Here is a 17,949-nt window from a genome sequence, read left to right on the forward strand (position 1 = left end):
AGCATTGTCGGAACCTGCATCGCCAATCCATCTGTTTGGTAGTCGCCTATTGAGCTCACTTCGGACTTCATTGTGAAGATAGGGGAGTGGGGTTTCCTCCACCTGTTGGCAGATGAAACCTGTTCCAGCTGCAGCAGAAAACAATTGGCGATTCGAGAGAATGCCCAAAGATAGGACATGCTGCGTTTTTTTCCCCCCCTAATGCGATATGGGAAAAAATAATCGCTCCCGTGTACGACCCCATTCTGAATGGGGATTCATATTGGTGCGCAATTTGTGTGTCTCGCAACGCACAAATCTTGCGCCTTTTTCTCAGCCGTGTGCAAACGGTTTAAAAGTCTAATCTATCAAATAAACACATTATTTGTCTTGCACCCTGAGGCCTCATGTTCACGGGCAAAAGATTATTTCAAATCCGCAGCGGATGACCCGCATGCGGATCCGCATCCCATAAGGATGCATTGACCACCCACGGGTAGATAAATACCTGCGGATGGTCAATAAAAGTGATTTTTTTAAAAATGGAGCATGAAAAAATCTGGACCATGCTCCATTTTCGTGCGGGTCTCCCGCAGGCTTCTATTGAAGCCTATGGAAGCCGTCCGGATCCGCGGGAGACCAAAATCAGAATATAACCACCTGCTCCGGATCTTCCCTTCTTCGTGGCTTCATCTTCTCTCCGTCGCGGCCGGATCTTTTTTCGACGTGCCGTGCACATCCGCCGGGCAAAAGAAAGAAGATCCGGCCACGACGGAGAGAAGATGAAGCCGCGAAGAAGGGAAGATCCGGAACGTGCGAGAGGTGAGTTAATTCTTATTTTAAGCGCTCATGTCCGCAGGGCAGGAGGGACCCGCTACGGATTCTCCATGGAGAATCGGTAGCAGGCCTGATTTTCCCCGTGGACATGAGGGATGAATGTCAGCAACCAAAAAAAATACACAACGTCGAAATTACACTTTTTTGGTCACCTCGTCTCCAAGAAAAAGTTTAATGAAAAACAATCAAAAAATTGTATGTACTCCTAAATGGTACCAATAGAAACTACAGGACGTCCCACAGAAAATAAGCCCTCGCACATCTAGGTCAATGGAAAGATTTAAAAAAGTTATGGCTAGCAGACGATGGCGTCTTCTAAAACTATTTTATATTTTAAAAGTAGTACAGCAAAAAAACCTAAACTATATCAATCTTTGACTGTCCTAATCATACTGACCCATAGAATAAAGTTATCATGGCATTTCTGCTGCAGTGTGTGCGCCGTAGAAACCATCGAAAGATTGCGGAATTGCGCTTTTTTCCCATTTTTACCCCACTTCGAATGTCTTAAAAACTTTTTCACTATATTTAATAATACCAGTGAGAAATACAACTCGCCCCGCAAAAATCAAAACCTAAAACAGCAACGCTGATGGATAAATAAAAGTTATGAGTTTTTTGAAAGTGAGGAGAAAAAAACAAAAATGGAAAATAAATGGGGCCGCATTCTTTAATGGGTTAAGCAGTAAGCCCAAACACAGTGGTTAATGGGTTAATGTCACTATTGTGTCCGCTGACGGCGTCCGCGGGGACTATTCGTAGAACTTTTCTCCATCCTCGGTGACGTGATGAAGCTGTCCGACAAGTCTATGTGCCAGAGCTGTCAGACCGGTGTCTGCCACCACCTTGGCCCCGCCCCGTCCACCTGGGATGACAGCTCACACGCCACACACACGTCGCCAGCGTCCTCCCAGCAGCAGCGGCGGAGCGGCTGGCACGTCACGTGACGGGGAGCGGGTCACATGACCAGAGGTTTAGCCGTAAGCTCGGGGGTGCAGTAACCTGCAGGGCTGTCTCCCCGTCCCCTAGCAGGTGGCAGCAGCCGCCCGTCTCCATCACTGTGCCGCCTGGAATATGCTCACTCGGATGAAATCTGCTGTGGCCAATTTCATGGGAGGAATCATGGCTGGCAGCTCCGGCTCGGATCACGCCAACGGCTCGGAGTTACCGATGAGGTTTCCTTATGTCAGACCGGAGTTCCTGGGGCTGTCGCAGGACGAGGTGGAGTGCTCGGCCGACCACATCGCCAGACCGATCCTCATCCTCAAGGAGACCAAGAGGTTACCATGGAGCACCGGCTACGCAGAGTGAGTCTTACCAACCCTCCTACGTCATCATCTGTGTGTATGACGTCAGCTGCTGTGTCCCCACCACTGACTGCAGGGGGACGGGGGGGTGACAGCAGGGACGTGTGACATGGCACTAGGTGATAGCAGGGACATGTGACATCACAATAGGTGATAGCAGGGACTTGTGACATCGCAATAGGTGACAGCAGGGACGTGTGACATCACATTAGGTGACAGCAGGGACGTGTGACATCACATTAGGTGACAGCAGGGATGTGTGACATCACATTAGGTGACAGCAGGGACGTGTGACATCACACTAGGTGACAGCGGGGATGTGTGACATCGCACTAGGTGACAGCTGGGACGTGTGACATCGCACTAGGTAACAGCGGGGAGTGTGACAGCGGACTAGGTGACAGCGGACTACGTGACAGCGAGGACGTGTGACATCGCACTAGGTGACAGCGGGAATGTGACACCGCACTTGGTGACAGCGGACTAGGTGACAGCGGGGACGTGTGACATCGGACTAGGTGACAGCGGGGAATGTGACACCGCACTTGGTGACAGCGGGGAATGTGACACCGCACTAGGTGACAGCGGGGAATGTGACACCGCACTTGGTGACAGCGGACTAGGTGACAGCGGGGACGTGTGACATCGGACAAGGTGACAGCGGGGACATGTGACATCGCACTAGGTGACAGCGGGGACGTGTGACATCGCACTAGGTGACAGCGGGGAATGTGACACCGCACTTGGTGACAGCGGACTACGTGACAGCGGGGACGTGTGACATCAGACTAGGTGACAGCGGGGACATGTGACATCGCACTAGGTGACAGCGGGGACGTGTGACATCGCACTAGGTGACAGCGGGGAATGTGACACCGCACTTGGTGACAGCGGACTACGTGACAGCGGGGACGTGTGACATCAGACTAGGTGACAGCGGGGACGTGTGACATCGCACTAGGTGACAGCGGGGACGTGTGACATCGCACTAGATGACAGCGGGGATGTGTGACATCGAACTAGGTGACAGCGGGGACGTGTGACATCGCACTAGGTGACAGCGGGGAGTGTGACACCGCACTAGGTAACAGCGGGGAGTGTGACACCGCACTAGGTGACAGCGGACTAGGTGACAGCGGGGACGTGTGACACCGCACTAGGCGACAGCGGGGACGTGTGACATCGCACTAGGTGACAGCGGGGACGTGTGACATCGCACTAGGTGACAGCGGGGAGTGTGATACCGCACTAGGTAACAGCGGGGAGTGTGACACCGCACTAGGTGACAGCGGGGAGTGTGACACCGCACTAGGTGACAGCGGGGACATGTGACATCGCACTAGGTGACAGCGGGGATGTGTGACATCGCACTAGGTGACAGCGGGGATGTGTGACATCGCACTAGGTGACAGCGGGGATGTGTGACATCGCACTAGGTGACAGCGGGGATGTGTGACATCGAACTAGGTGACAGCGGGGACGTGTGACATCGCACTAGGTGACAGCGGGGAGTGTGACACCGCACTAGGTAACAGCGGGGAGTGTGACACCGCACTAGGTGACAGCGGACTAGGTGACAGCGGGGACGTGTGACATCGCACTAGGTGACAGCGGGGACGTGTGACATCGCACTAGGTGACAGCGGGGACGTGTGACATCGCGCTAGGTGACAGCGGGGACGCGTGACATCGCGCTAGGTGACAGCGGGGACGCGTGACATCGCGCTAGGTGACAGCGGGGACGCGTGACATCGCGCTAGGTGACAGCGGGGACGCGTGACATCGCACTAGGTGACAGCGGGGACATGTGACATCGCACTAGGTGACAGCGGGTACGTGTCATACAGAGTAGTATTCCATATGTACATGCAAACAATGGGCAAAGCGCTCCAAGGAACGCAAAAAGATACAAGATGCTGCGACATTTCTTATTTTTCCTGGAAGTATCGCTGTGAGTGAAAACAATCGCTCCTGTGAATAAGTCCATTCCAAAAGAATGGAGTTCATGTTCATGCGTCTCGCAACACAAAAAAGTCGCCCGAGCTTCTCGCCCATGTGAATGAGCCCTTACAAGAACTTGTCGTCAGGCTTTTCCTTCACAATCTTAAGGCCCTTTTAGACGGAACGATTATCCTTCAAAAAGGTCATTCAGACCGGCAAGGGAATGATGATTTTTGAGTCTAACCAACGATGATAATTGTTCACTTTTCATTCATCGTTCATTCTCTGTAGGCATAAAAATCATCGTCGGCTCATTCCCTTATCGTTCAGTTAAAGTGGCGCTCGTTCAGTCCTTATACAGCGAATGTGAACGACTGAACGACTTCTTGTTCGCATGAGCCAACTCGAAAGTCATTCGCTCTTTCTAACGCTAATTGGTGTAAACGGCCCTGAGCAGTGCGGGTAATGAGATTACGTAGCGCTGCCAGACGTGCCGCTAGCTTTATAATCCTCTTTTAGAGATTTCCCGCAAAATATTGAAGTGGCAGCATATAAGGATGCAATAAAATGGTGAGTTATTCTCCCATCACAAAATAGTACCAACGTTTCGGCCTTAAGGCCTTCTTCAAGTCGTACTGATCAGTGTCTGCTGGATGGACCTGTTTAGGAGTTTGGGAGAAACTTGCATTTATTCAGTAATGGCACATAGACAGAGGACTACAGGAGGTTGTCCTTGATAGTCATGAGCTGCAGCTAAAGGGGCTTTTAGATGGAATGATTGCCGTTTAAAAAAATCATTCAAATGAATGAAAGTGAACGATAATTGTTCAGTCTTAACACAAGCCAACAACCGAGCCATAATCATTCACTTTTTGTTCATCGATCATTCTCTGTAGGCAAAAAAATCATCATTGGCTCATTCACTTATCGTTCAGTTTAACCAGCAATCGTTCAGTCCCCCTCAGTCACCAATACAGCGATTGTGAAAGGTTGAATGATTCTTGTTGAACGAGCCAACGTTGTATCTGCCGGGATAAACAGTCACTTGGTCAAACGAGAATTTTTCTGATCTAAAAGAACCCTAAGAGCTACTGGGTACTGATGCATCTTGTCTCCACCAGAAATATGGGCGGAGAGCTGCACAGTGACAGGTAACGCCTTGTTTATGCCCCGAAAGCTCTGGCTGACGTCCTGGTAGAGGTCACACAGGATCCGGAGCTTCCCTGCGTTTTTGTTTTGTTTTTACCATGGCTGTGCCGTGGCTGGAGTAGATGCAACGGGTCCTGCAGCAGGGGATGTTGGCTCTCTGAAGAGTAGTTGGAGCCACTTGCAGCCCAGAAACAGCACCTTCAGCATCACCACTGGCAGAGCAGTTTCCAGGAGCTGATGCTGCGGTACATCAGGTAACATTGCGGCCGCCTTCAACATTCGTCGGAGCTAAGAATCCAGCGGGGGTGGCTGGCGGGGAGAGTGTCAGCGGCTGAGGCGCTAGCCGAGAAGGCCGAACAGCACCATGCGTGACAGGAGGTAGGAAGGGCAGATTATGGGACAGCGGTGTAAAATCCGTCTGAGGGGCCAGAAGCTGAGATGACAGCCCAGTGGGGCCAGAAGAGATGGCATTCCTCCAGGGTTAAGAGAATTACTGCGGACCAAGGACTGCAGATGTCAGGGCGTTTGGTAGCGTACAGCAATCCGAAGTTGTGGCTGTCACATGCACCTCCCCTACAACGCAAGTCGCCCAACCCATTTCATAATCCATTCTTCCAGTGGAGACAAGATGCACCAGTACCAAGCTCATGTCCACGAGCGGATCTGATTTGCGGAATCGGCAAATCAAGCCACCCCTAGGGATGCATGGGCATCCTTAAATTAATTAAAGCATGTGGATTTGATTCGCGGACCTTTCGGTCCGTAAAACAAGTTGCAGCATGCTCCATTTTTCTGCAGATCCCACACTAACAGCTTCCATTGTAGTCAATGGAAGCTGTCCAGTTTGCGGCATACCTGCAGCTGACACTGCAGACAGGCCGCGAATCTGCAGGAAAGCGGGAGATTTAAAAAAAAAAAAGTGCTGCGCATGCGCATGGTGCACTGGCATGCATCTGCCGTGCAAAAGAAAGAAGACCCACACAGGATCCGGATAGGTAAAAAAATGTCCATGGCCACAGGCAGGGTAGGATCCTGCTGCGGGCTCCTGTGGGCAGAATCTGATCCGCCTGTGGATATGAGGCCTAACCTTGCCCACTCCGCTCTCCAGCCATTGACTGCTGCGCATAGAGAGACAGCTGCCAGTCGTTGGCTGGGTGGTGGTAGGGCATAGCTCCTAATTATCCACGACTAGACCACTCTGGTTGTTACTAATAAATTGGCGGTGTGTCCCAAACTGTTGCACAGATACATAGCAGATATGTCGCCGCTCTTAGTGGGGGCCGCAAATATTTGGTGACAGATTCCCCATAGTCATTCGAACTCTGGTTCTCGGTGATGTGTGTCCCTACCCAAAAGCTGGTGTTTGGGATTCACATCAGGTTTTCCTTTTGGCGCATTGTGTTCAGCGTTAGAGGAATTCGAAGTCCATGATACCTCACCCAACACGGAACCTTTGTAGGTTGCGGTAGGGACAAAATTCACACAGTCATTCAAGAGGCCTTGTTTTTACCTTTTTTTTTAGTTTTTTATATTGTGGGAGAAAACATTGTGCATACAAAACGATTATGCTATATTGGCATAAGTGAGACAACAATCCCGATTTCACGCAAGGCTCAACATTTCCCATTTCTCCACACAGAATTTTTTACATTTTTGACAGTTGCTTATCTTTATTCTTAGAAATCTATAGCTTTAGGTAAATAAACATTTAATAACTATAACAACAGACAATAATTGCTCTCTTTTGGCCTTAATTTGGATAATGTTTAAGCCAAACATTCCATACTTCTTGATACTTGTGAAACGTATTTAATCTGAAAGCCATCAGTTGTGGCATGAGCGGACAGTAGGGTGTGAAGGTCGTCCCCTTTTGGTGGTAGTTTGGCCCTCCAATTCCTGGCAATTAAATTAGAAGTTGCCATAAAGTTATGATCCAACAATTTCCTGAGGCCGGCCTGGTGACCCTCTAGATTTAATAGGAGTAATGCTATTTGGGGTCTTTTGGGCACATGGGTGTTCGTTATGGTGTTTATTGTATTAAATACTAGTTCCCAGAAAGGTCTCACACTTGCCCGCGCCACTCCCAGCACCCGCGCTGCAGGACTTTTTTGCATGGGAAGTTCCGGCATCCATGTGCTCTCTCCCTGCTGGAGATGTCTGGTGATAAAAGCGGTACAAGGGGTGCCGGAAACACCTGCTGCATACAAATTGCGTTAAAGTTGCGTCAACTAGGCCTTTTAAAAAGGATCGGTCTCGGCTTCTGACTTGTCTGTTTTAGTGAAAAAAAATAGCATTTCGCATGAACTAACCATTCTGGAATGTCTTTTGTTCTAACAGTGTGTTGTGCTGTTCTTATGTTATTCCACCTGTAAAACTTATAAATAAGTTGACAATCAGGAATTACTATTCCTCTTGTCAAGGGGCTGTGTTCCTTCCCCTGGTTGGAAAGTATGAGGGTATTCATCCGTTTCCAGCAGGAATAACAAGAATAGTACAACAGAGTTTTTAAATGGTCGCTGACTTTTGAAACAACCCCTGCTTATGTGATTTGTTAACGATCAGAAGTGCAATTCATTTTATTTACCTAAGTGATGATTTTGTGCTGAAAAATCACCCTAAAATGCTGGACACTAGGGGTCTCCTTTCCTTTTCCAATGCCTGTGGTCATGTGATACCCATTTCCAGTACCATTGATGATAGGATGGAGAACAGGAAGCGAAGGAGGGTGATGATTCATCCTGCTCATTGAAGTCTATAGAGCAGCGTTTCCCAAACTGGGCTCCGCAGCACTGATTCCTGTGCAAACTCTGATTTCAGTGTGTGCACCCTGGAATCCTCCTCCTCTGACCTCTCCTCCTTAGTTCTGTTGGAGAGGACAAGAGAGAAAAGCGTTCCGGGTGCACACACTGACATCGGTATGCATCGGGGATCAGCGCTAAAAGAGGAGTAGCAGCGCTGACTACAAAGTAAGTATATGGGTTAAGTGGCTATTATTACTGGGGCTACTGTGGGGTTAATATTACTACTGGAGCTAATGTGGGGTTCAAATTACTGAGAGAGCTAATATTGCTACTGGGGCTACTGTAGGGTTAATATTTTTCTGTAGAGGACCCTGGCTGTGGCTTTCTGCAGGTTTTCCATGGAAAACAAACACATGTGTCTTTGAACTGAACATTCTTGTGTCTGGAGAAGTTGGTAGAAATAGCTGTTGGCTGAACGAGTGCTTGCCCTACAGCTATTGATGGTCTACGGGCGCCTTAACACTCGAGAACAGAAGGCTGATACATTTTTGCCTGAAAATATCTTCTGGAATAAGATTCTTTAAACAGACAAAAGCCAAGATTAACTTGTACCAGAATGATGTGAAGAGAACAGTAAGAAAACCGAAAAGAAGGGCTCGATCTGAAGCCTACACATCATCTGTCACACATGGTGGAGGCCGTGTTATGGCATGGGCATGTGTGGCTACTAGAGTTGAGCGAACATTCTCTGCCGAGCTTGATTAGCATACTCGATGGTGCTCCTTACTCGAACGAGCATCAAGCCGTGTTCGACCCCGCCCCAGTTTTTGGCTCGTCGCCGCTGTGACGTGCCTGTTTCGGCCCCTCCCCGCCGCGATGCAGTGCGAGTCATTGGCAAATTTTTTGTCTGGCAGGCAGGGGAGAGAGAGAAAGAGAGAACGAACCAAGCAACCAACCAAGAAAAAAAAAAAGCTCGGCACCCGGCGTCCCACATGCAAAAATGTTCGGGCCTCCCATTGTAGTCAATGGGCTTCGTTACTTGAGTAGAGCTCTCAAATTTTTATGAAAAGCTCGACTCGAATAACGCAGACCTGAGCATTTGGATGCTCGCTCATCTCTAGTGGCTACCATTTCCACTAGTGTTTGATGGTGCGCTGGCGGATAGACGTAGCTGGATGAATTCTGCAGCTATACGCTCTGCTCACACTTAGTCAAGTACTATAAATATGATAGGACAGCAGATGGCAGTCTAGATGGATGACCCAGAACATGCCAAAAAAAGCAACCTGAGAGCTTCTTAATGTAAAGAAATGGAATATTCTTTGGTGGCCGAGTCAGTCATCTGACCTCAACTTTTGATTGAGGTTTTCACTTACTGTAGACAAAACGGAAGGTAGAAAGACTCAAAAATTAGCAACTTAAAGACCTGGCAAAGCATCCAAGGGAAGAAACGTGGGCACATTTACATTTTATGCCAGTTTTTCGTGCGACTTTTCTCCACTCTGCACCAGGCCTGCCTATTTTTATTTTATTTTTTATTTTCATTTTTTTTTTTTGGCTAAGGGTAGGCTAACGCAAGCGAATAACAGCGTTTTACCGGCGTGTGGAGCATTGATTGTGATGGCGTATGCCTGTGCATGACAGTCTATCTCACGCAGGTTATTGTGCATCGGCTTCCTGGTTACTTCCTTTTTTGCATATAAAACACCGCACATGCACAATGTAATTGCGTGTGTACATTGTTTTCATAGGCTATAGAGAATAATAAGGCTCTATCGCACGTAATAAGCGGTAGAATAGAACATGTTGCCTTCTTTTTTACTTGCATATTTAATGCAATGAATTTACGCGTGAAGTAAGTGTGAATGGACCAATGAAAATCAATGTACTTTCCTGGTCTCCATTCACCGTGTACTGTGCGTGCGTATATGGCACGCGCAATATGCAATGAAATTAACGCTTGCGTAAGCCTGGCTTTAGAAGTAACTGAACAAAAAATTATTTTTTTTTTAACAAACTATTATTCCAAAATGGTTAATGTTATATTTCTGGTAAACATCTTGAATTAAAGCTGAAAGTGTGCACTTCATTGTTGATGGTTTTTGTTTCAATTTCATTTTGGTGACTAAATTACAAAAATGATCTCCTGTCACAGGGAGGAACCTAAAACGTCACCTTTATTTTATGAAATGTTTAAAAACAGAGCCCATAACTGAAAAAGGGAAAGGAAAAATTATGATGGTTAAACTAAGTCCAACAGACTTCACAAAAGGTTTGAAGTGTCTGGGACGTAGTAAGTCGTACATCCACGGCCACCTGTCTTATATCATGGGTTAGATGGATTTTTGGAAGTCGCCCAGATAGGGACAACACGGGTCAAGTTCACCGAACAAAAGACTATAAATATGTCCACCAGGCTCATATAGTAAATCAGATCGTGAACTGAACAAATGAATGCTCTCAAGCTAAAACTATCTCTGTCCAAATTCTTCTCCATGAACTGCATATAAAACTTACTAATCCTTTTTTGATGTTCTGAGTTTCCATATTTATGAAGCCATGCCTCCTTATTTGGGTCCCATCGTCACGCCACTCTTGTCTATAACATGGCTCTAGATAGCGTGATGAGACTGGAGTGGGGAAATAGACCCATCAGTATCTAAAGGTCTATCGTCCACACTAAGACCCAGCTTTACACTAACTTCAGCTCTATTAGTATATCTGTTATATGGGCCAGATAAGTGATGTTTGACACATCCTGTCATCTGGGATATAAGCTATGCCGTTGTGGCATTCAGGCACTGGATTGGAGCCATAGGTGTGGTAGCGGCAGGTCTGGAGAATGACCAAGGAAAGCCAGGATCAGGAGGTCCTATGTTGTGATACAAATGGAGGAGGCGGGTAGTGCTGTCAGGAAGGAAGCCAGAGGTCGATATCAGGAGGTCTCATGTCGCAATACAAATGGAGGAGTTGGTTAGGAAGGAAGCCAGAGGTCAGTATCAGGAGGTCTTATGTCGCAGTACAAATGGAGGAGGTGAGTAGGAAGGAAGCCAGAGGTTGGTATCAGGAGATCTTTAGTTGAAATAGCAGAGGAGGAGGCAGGAGTGAAGCTTGATCAAGGCTGTGGAGCATAATAATCACGTGCTGCTGCAATGGCAGAGTCAATCTTCTATAATGAGCCTAATTAGCAGCAAGGCGGGCCAGGACTGGGAAACAGACCAGGATTACTTGTGCAGCAAGGGACCTATCCGGAGGCCCGATAGCTCAGCAAGGAGTGCTGATGTCTAGAGTGCGGAAGGTCTCGGGTTCGTTGAGAAAACCCTTTTATGGTACTAATTGAATAGCCTCATGCCGCGATTTTCCGCAATGATAGGTTCATCACGCGAAAACCGTGCTTAAAAATCTCGTTGACAAAAAGTTCTCCCATGGCGGTTTATCGCAATGCCCATGGACAGCTGTCCTTAATCTCATCTGCCGAGAAAATCGGCTCGGAGTTTGCATGAAAATTAACACTTTCACTGAGCAGGGTAAAATCCACAGCAAAATCTGACAGTTTGGTGGATTTCAATTGCAATTGCTGTGATTATGTCCTAAATAGTTGTACTTTTTTAAAGTAGACAATTTCCCCCCAAAAAATATTCATAATAAAAGGAAACAAATTACATCGGCAGGAAATTATTTATGCATGGTTCTTAGCTGCAGATAATAAGAATGGAAAATGTAATTAGATTGCAGAAGACCTGGAAAATGTTACATGTTGGTATTGTACCATTATATTCGGGTATTTCTTACAACAATTCAATGTCTGTTAACATTCAGTTCTTCTTCTTTCCTTTCTTTAATCATAATAGCTGTGCTTATAAAAAATGACCGTAACAGTGGGGAGTTATTCTAGATGTGAAAATAATCTTCACATAGTTACAGGGTGTCCTGCGGAAAGTTTTTCTTTTCTTCCCCCTCTTCCTTATATTACTTCATCTTGGCTTGAATATAAAGTAACAGAAAACGTGTATTATATCACATTTTGTGACCAGGCATCTGCTTCCCTGTAGCCTGTTGCTTTTTGTTGTTCCAAGTTGAAATTGATATAGACTCTGTGCTCTGAAGCTCGAATGTTTCAGTCTTTGGAATAAGTCTCTATGAGAGTAGCATTCTGCTCCAGAATTCTGGCATAGATGACTTAATAAATGTCCCCCATAGTTTTAGCAGTTCCGTGTAAAAAGCTGTTGGCCTGTGGGTCCTGCTCTCCTCACCCCATACACTACTGACTGCTGTCTTTCCCTTTACAGTTGTGACCCACGTAGCAGGACTTTCACTAGCCAAGCCAGAAACCTACTGCACACTGATGAGAGACAAACACCCCGAAACAGCTGTCTGTGTATGGATTTCTGGCTTGGTTTCCTATTACCAATCATTATTAAGACTTGTTAAAAAGTCACAGTGATTTGAAGGAATATTGCCATCCAATAGATGGCACTGCAGAGGTGTTTTTTAATCTTTCTTTTTGTCCATATTATTGCCATCCTTTGTTTTTTTTCAGTTTTAAGACCCATTTAGACACAACGATTATTGTTCAAAGTTTGCTTAAAAGTCATCTTTTGAGCGATAACCGTTACGTCTAAACGAGCGGCCATCATGCACTTTACGTGCATTATTCGTTCAGCGGTGATTTCTAGCGAGCTTTCAGCTGGTATCCCAGCTAAAAGCTCAGAGAACAATGCAGCAGTTTGCATATACAGAACAGCTGCTTTGTTCTCGGAGGTATCGTGGCGGTGTCCCGTTCCACCTGCATTAACCATAAGTATCTAATTGGCTACTTCGAGTTATGCAAAGATGATCGCTCAAAACTATCACTCAAACTGTCATTTGAGCGATTATCTTTCAGTGTAAATGGGCCTTAAGAAACCCAATGAAAGAAGTGGAGAGATACTAACTTTGTATCATATAGCATGTCCAAATATATTCAACAAAAAGATGACCTGTCAACATCCATGCAGTCATTTCTAAAAAAGGAAGAAATACATTGTATATGACATGGACCAAAATTGAAGGCACCTTCAGTTATACTTGATTGCACAACCTTTGGCAGCATATAACTGCCTCCAGACGTTGGTAGTGATCTGTGAGCTTCTATGCCCTGTCTGCTGGAAGTTTCTTCCACTGCAGGTCAAGCTTGCAAAATTCTTTCTTCCAATAACAGATTTCTGCTTTCCGCAAAGATTTTCAATTGGATTGAGGTCAGGACGATTTGCTGGCCAGTGTAATGCAGTCGACTATTATTTTATTTTCTTCCTTAACCATTCATGTACTTTTTGGATACTTCGATTCATTATCCTGCTGTGGGATCCATATTATTTGACTTGGACCCAGTTTTCTTACACTTGGGAGGACACATTGCACTACGATTAGAGATGAGCGAGCATACTCGCTAAGGGCAATTACTCGAGCGAGCATTGTCCTTAGCAAGTACCTTCCAGCTCGGAAGAAAAGATTCGGGTGCCGGCGGGGGTGAGAGGTGAGTTGCGGGAGTGAGCAGGGGGGAGAGAGAGATCTCTCCGCCCCCCGCCGGCACCCAAATCTTTTCTTCTGAGCGGGCAGGTACCCGCTAAGGACAATGCTCACTCAAGTAATTGCCCTTAGCGAGTAATCTCGCTCATCTCTAACTAAGATGTTCTGAAAATCCTCAGATTTTATTGTTCCTATAACCCTTTCAAAGCTTTCTGTCCCAGAGGCACCAAAGTAGCCCCACAACAATATATATACACCGCCATGTTTACTGTAGGTAGCACTTTTCTATATAGGCTTCATTTCATCAACACAGCCAAAGAGGGCTAGTTTGGTTTCATCTGCCCATACAGATTTTTCCTAGTAGGATTGTGGTCTATGCAAGGCCAGTTGCACATTTGCGTCAGAACCTTCGGCTGGAAGTTCTGTAGCAGATCTGGCTAAAAATACTGAAAGTAATTTTTCTCAAAAAGCAGGCGAACCCCATTATAGTTAGTGACGTCCACCCGGCGCTGTTTGTCCACGGGGACTCCCTTTTTCTGCTCCTCGAATGGAGCAGAAAAGCAGAATCCCCAGCTCAGACGTGAAAGCATTCTCACTCTTGGCAAAGTTCAGTTTTTTGGGGTTTTTTTGTGTTTTTTTTATTATGCCTCCAATTGTCTCCAACTGGGCTCTTTATTATAGCTGTAAGGCCGGCTGCACATGGCCGTGACGGGCTCCGCTGCGGAATTGCGCGGCGGAGCCCATCCAGAGACCCCAATACTTACCTGTGGATCCGGCGTCCTACGTCCCGCAGGACGCTTCGGCGTGACGCGCCGCAGCGTCATGTGACACGCCGGCCACGTCACATGACACGCCCACAGTGTCACATGACGCGGACGGCCATGTCATATGACGCGGCGGCGGTAGGCGGGGAAGCGGTTTCACACTATCTTCCGCTGTGCTACAGCGGAAGATAGCGTGACGGACGGCTTCCATCTGCTGCTATGGAAATCGTCCACGCGTACACCCGCGGCAAATAGAGCATGCCGCGGGTGAGGTCGGGTGATTTCACGGTGCGGAATTCCGCGATGGAATTCTGCATCGTGAGCATTGAGCTATTAGGTTCAATAGAACCTAATAGCTGCGAGCAACGCCGCGGATTTTCGCCGCGTAATACGCAGCGGAAATCCATCCGTGGGAAGGAGGCCTTAGGCTGTACCTTATCAGAATAGACCATTAGCTAAAAGAAAAGAAAAGGGGTTAACCCTTAAAGGGGTTGTCCCGCATCAGCAAGTGGGTCTATACACTTCTGTATGGCCATATTAATGCACTTTGTAATGTACATTGTGCATTAATTATGAGCCATACAGAAGTTATAAAAAGTTTTTTACTTACCTGCTCCGTTGCTAGCGTCCTCGTTTCCATGGAGCCGACTAATTTTCGCCGTCTAATGGCCAAATTAGACGCGCTTGCGCAGTCCCGGTGGTCTTCTTTTTTCAATGGGGCTTCTCGTGCTGGATGCCGGCTCCGTGTAGCTCCGCCCCGTCACGTGCTGATTCCAGCCAATCAGGAGGCTGGAATCGGCAATGGACCGCACAGAAGCCCTGCGGTCCACCGAGTGAGAAGATCCCCGCGGCCATCTTCATCAGGTAAGTAAGAAGTCACCGGAGCGCGGGGATTCAGGTAAGCGCTCTCCGGTGTTCTTTTTTAACCCCTGCATCGGGGTTGTCTCGCGGCGAACGGGGGGGGGGGGGGGGTGAGGAAAAAAAAAAACCTGTTTCGGCGCGGGACAACCCCTTTAATGTACTGAGACCTCCAATTGTCTCCAGCTCGGTCTGAAGTTCTTTGGCTGCTGTATGTGATTTCTTTGCCACATTTTGAACCAATGCCCTGGAAGGTCCTTGACTGTTCCATGAATACAAAGCCCGTTGATTGGAGCATGCTGATGTAACTTGTTGTCATTTGGGAGGATATGTTTTGTTTGTTATTGGAAGAAAAATACGAAAACTTTTCAGTAAAAATGTCTTTTAGAAAAAAAACAAAAACTGGATGACATTTTGAATTCTTGAAGCCTGGATGCCAGGGTCTTTAAAGATGGATTCATGTCCTTTAGGCCTCTGGCACATTGGCATTTTTTCAGTTCATCTGAGTTGACACCGGACTAGACTCGGACCGCACCACGACACCAATTTTTTTACACAGACGCACAGATCATGAGACAGACTCATGGCATGCACTAGTCCAATGTGATTTGCGGACGAGACTCGGCCCTTCTCATCAACGGGGATACAAATAAACTGGCAGCACTGGGATGCAGATGCTATCTGTGTGTTGTCTGTTTTTTTGTCTTTTCTCTAAGCAGCGGGTCTGTTTTCAGGTTTTCTTTTCCATTTGCGGAAGTAAAAAACAGATGGCATATGGAAGTAAGAAGCCGGATACATGGATGGCACATGGCAAGAGATCCAAATTACTAGATGAATTTATGATTGGGGTCTCCACATGTCAGTGAGGTTTTTAATCTTTTTGGATATTTGTTCTAGTACAGTTATCAGTTCTCCTTTTTATTAGTTAGTATCTTTTGTTAGGTTATGTTTTAGTATACTTCTCATCTTGATGCAATTTAAGTTGAAGTGTAGGGGTCATTTTTTTCTGATTAACCTTAATTAAAAATCAAAATCACAGACTTTGTAATTGATTCCAGTCTTAACAGCAGGGGGCATACTTTGTGGCAATGTTTTTAATAGTTTTAAAGGGAACCTGTCATCAAGTTTGTAACAGCGCTGCTAATGAGATTTCCTTAACGCTATTTGCCCCGATGCCTTTACAATCTACTTTAGACGTTTTCCTGCGTGGTATTCTAATGGGCTAAAAGAGTCAGATTGTTCTTTCAGCCCCGTGCCAGGCATGCCCTGTTTCTGATTGGCATGAATACTGAATCCTGCTCAGGCGCCGTAGCAAATGCACCACAGCTCTCCTTGGCTAGCTGTAACTTAAGCAGCTTACTGCGTATGCGCCTTGAGGATCGTTGCCAGCTATTAATGTGCGTTGGAATAATCTGGCGTCCTGGATGCTCAGTGCCCATGCGCGTGAAGTACGCCCTTACTCTCATGAGAGCTGCGCCTGCGCACCAAGCATCCAGGACACCAGATTATTCCAACGCGCATTGACAGCTGGCAGTTTATGTCTATAATTAATTATGCCTAGTTTGATCAGGCGGGGCATCATGTCCCTCCTGGATGACCTATCACTTGTAAGGTATGAGAGGGCGTTTTTTCCTGTCCGGCACTGATTGGGCTTGTGTTTCTATTTACTGTATGTTTGTTACGTGACGAAGCTTGACAAAGACCTCACATAGGTCAAAACGTTGCGTTTATGTGGACTCCATAAAGGCACATCTGATGATGGGATTTTATATGTTGAAGATTCCTGAGTGCTCCTTGTCGGGATCCAGACAACAGGCGTCCATTCCTTGTGCTTCCCCACTGGATGTGGTTATATGGTTGTGCTGCTGGACTTTGCATTATTTGACAAGCACATCACAATGTGATTGTGGAACATCAGTGGGTTGCCATGCCAGCTGGTGATACAATAAAGGCTGCCAGGCCTGCCATTACTATCGTTGTACTAGGCTGTGCAGTGCCTTTTAAGATTTTATGTCAGTCTGTGACTAACTGGCAATAATGCCTTGGTATACTGAGTCTCCCAAAGCGATCAACAGGTTGCATTATAAAGTCCTAGGTGGTACTAAAAAAAGAACAAATGCAAGAGTTAGTAAAGCTAAAATCTGCAGCGGAATTGTATTTCTGCCCCTTCCAACCCTTTCCCCACCCCCCGAGAGATCTCTCTCCCCCGCCGCCCCCCCGCATTTGCTCAGACAAGTAATCAGTTACTCGAGAAGACCGATGCTCGCTCGAGCATCAGCCTTAAACGAGCGTGCTCGCTCATCTCTAGTATCTATCTTTCTGACACCTATGAGCTTTTGCAATCTTGGCTTGGTGGAGGAAAACAAAGTGTTCCTCAAAATGTTGATAATCAATGTAAAATTTGTACGTCTACTAAATGGTTAAAAAAAATCAAACGTAAACAGATGGAAATATATATCTTATCAAAAATATGTACAGTATGTTTGCACATATTTGAGATATTGCAATTAAAGATGTGAAAAAATTATAAGCTTTTCGAAATTTTCCCAATTTTGGTGCTTTTAAAAAATATACATAAATTCTATCGGTCTTTTTTTACCACCTAAATGAAGTACAACATGTGGCGAAAAAAAACAATGTCAGAATCACTGGGATATGCAAAACCTTTACGGAGTTATTCTATGTTAAAGTGAGACATGTCAGATTTCCAAAATTTTGCTTTGTCACTAAGGCGCAAACAGGCTTGGTCACTATGGGGTTAAAAGAAATGCTGTGTACAATTCATTCCACAGTGTTCTCTGAATGCAAAAGGAAAACAAAAAATGATCCTCCCAATCGGTCTTGGTAATGAAGAGGTGTAAATCCC

The 17,949-nt window shown here is 46.4% G+C and overlaps 1 protein-coding gene across 1 annotated transcript in view; it reads left to right on the forward strand.

Moving 5' to 3' along the window:
• Positions 1-1,732: 1,732 nt before the first annotated feature.
• LOC136610641 (protein phosphatase 1H) overlaps positions 1,733-17,949 on the forward strand; it is a 103,475-nt gene continuing 87,258 nt past the window's right edge. Inside the window, exon 1 of the mRNA XM_066589855.1 lies at positions 1,733-2,123. Within this exon, the coding sequence (XP_066445952.1) occupies positions 1,891-2,123 (233 nt within the window). The 5' untranslated portion in view covers positions 1,733-1,890. The remainder of the gene's footprint in view (positions 2,124-17,949) is intronic.

Source organism: Eleutherodactylus coqui, chromosome 2, assembly GCF_035609145.1.
Source record: "Eleutherodactylus coqui strain aEleCoq1 chromosome 2, aEleCoq1.hap1, whole genome shotgun sequence".
Lineage (NCBI taxonomy): Eukaryota > Metazoa > Chordata > Amphibia > Anura > Eleutherodactylidae > Eleutherodactylus > Eleutherodactylus coqui.